The 1,728-nt window shown below is 46.8% G+C and overlaps 1 protein-coding gene across 2 annotated transcripts in view; it reads right to left on the reverse strand.

Moving 5' to 3' along the window:
• The window catches only part of PPARGC1A (peroxisome proliferator-activated receptor gamma, coactivator 1 alpha), a 432,535-nt gene that overhangs the window by 75,225 nt on the left and 355,582 nt on the right, over positions 1–1,728 (reverse strand). Inside the window, exon 1 of one of the 2 annotated variants that reach the window (XM_014937104.1) lies at positions 1,247–1,444. The exons of the other annotated variant lie outside the window; for it this stretch is intronic. Coding sequence (XP_014792590.1) covers positions 1,247–1,288 — 42 coding nt within the window. The 5' untranslated portion in view covers positions 1,289–1,444. Of the gene's footprint in view, positions 1–1,246; positions 1,445–1,728 lie in introns of those variants that run through there. 2 annotated transcript variants of the gene reach the window in all.

Genomic DNA, 1,728 nt, shown 5'->3' on the forward strand with positions numbered 1-1,728 from the left:
TTGCATTTATTGTATTAATAAATAACTGTGTGGGAAATTTGACCAGCTACCAGAACAGCATTTCAAATTTTGAATAATGAAATTCTGTTGGTTTTCCCCCCGACCCCCTGTCCTTGGGAACCCTTTGGGGAGCTGTTTGAAACACAAAGTATATGAAGATTTAGTGCTAGTACTTCTGAGAGGTAGAACTTAAGTGTCCATTTGTAATTACAACATGTCCATCTAGGAAAAAATTTTCTGTAACTTTGGCATTTCTCCTCCTCCCCTTGTCGTCGTCCCCCCCCCCCCCCCCCCTTTTTTTTTTTTTTTTTTTTTTTTTTTTTTTTTTTTTTTTTTTTTCTCTCTCTCTCTCTCTCTCCTTTATGAATTGTAGCCAGCAGAAGCTGTGGATTTGATGTATTGCCGTCTATTTTTACACAAGCAGCAGCGGCGGCAGCGGCAGCAGCAGCAGCAGTTCACACAGTCCTGCATAAACTCTATTCTCATGGTTCATCCTGTTGTCTCTGCTGTACAGTGGGATTTAACCATTTGTTGGACTACTCGGATTGACTGCGAACCCTGCTCTACGGGACATTAGCTACCAGAGTCATTATTCCAATACCACCAGAAGCAGGGAAACGTCTCCTTCCAGAAATCTCTTTTAAAAAGCATCTAAAGCCAAACAACAGGGTATTCATTCCTGTGTGCGTGTTTGAATTCTGCAGCTGATAAACAAGGGAAAAACCTTCGACAGAGCACAGTGAAACAAGCAATTAAAACACGAAGCCGGTGGTGAATTTTAACTTTTTTTGGGGTTTGTTTTTTTTTTTTTTTTCTTTTTTTTTTTGAAAAAGAAATGTTAATCTTATTCTAAATAAACATGGCATTTTTCCAACCAGGCCACTAAACGCCACTGGAAAGACTTCAGACACCGATTCATATCAATATCTTAGAGCATAAATATTGCATATGACAGGAAAGCGAGCCAGAGGCACATGAAAATAGTTTCCAACTGCAGGAGATACTGATGACAGGAGCTCAGCTTTGATTTGCTCAAGGCATCGCGGAGTAACCTTAAAATAGCAAACTTACTGGAGTTAAGATAAGATTCGGACTTGTTTGCAAAGTACGCCGCCTCGGCCGGCCGGTCCCCTGCCGTGTGTGTGTCCCCCCTGCTGTCCCCCCCTTTGCACCCCAACGCGCCGCCCACGCAACCTTCCCCCCTCCCCACCACCACCACCACCACCAACTTCCGTCTCCCCGTAGCATCACTCCATACAGAGTCCTGGTTGCACATGTCCCACGCCATCCAGCTGCGGAGCGCCGGCAGGAAAGCTGGCAAACTAAGGTCCAGAGGCAGGCAGGCAGGCGGCAGACACTCATGCAGGCAACGAGACCCTCTCTGAGAGTGAACCGAAGGCACCTGTCTTACTACTGTTCCCCGTCACATGACAAAGCTATTAAAAAGTAGGCTGGGCTGTCACTCATCCAGCCTTCTGGTGCCGCTGCTCCAAGCCCGTGACGTCACCCAGGGGCAGACCCAGCCTCAAGTCAAGGAAATCTTTTTGGCCAAACCCGCTCAGACCTCGCCGGCCACGGCACCACGCTGGGATTCAAAGCGGATTTCCACCCCACGCCTCCTCCTCCCAAACCCAAATCTCCCCCCCTCCTCCTCAACACTCCACTCCCACCATGGAAGGGCTCGCCTCTCTCCCCATCTTTATTTTTTTCTTTTTTTTTTTTTTTTTT

The sequence above is a fragment of the Calidris pugnax genome, unplaced genomic scaffold (assembly GCF_001431845.1).
Source record: "Calidris pugnax isolate Ruff unplaced genomic scaffold, ASM143184v1 scaffold49, whole genome shotgun sequence".
Taxonomy (NCBI): domain Eukaryota; kingdom Metazoa; phylum Chordata; class Aves; order Charadriiformes; family Scolopacidae; genus Calidris; species Calidris pugnax.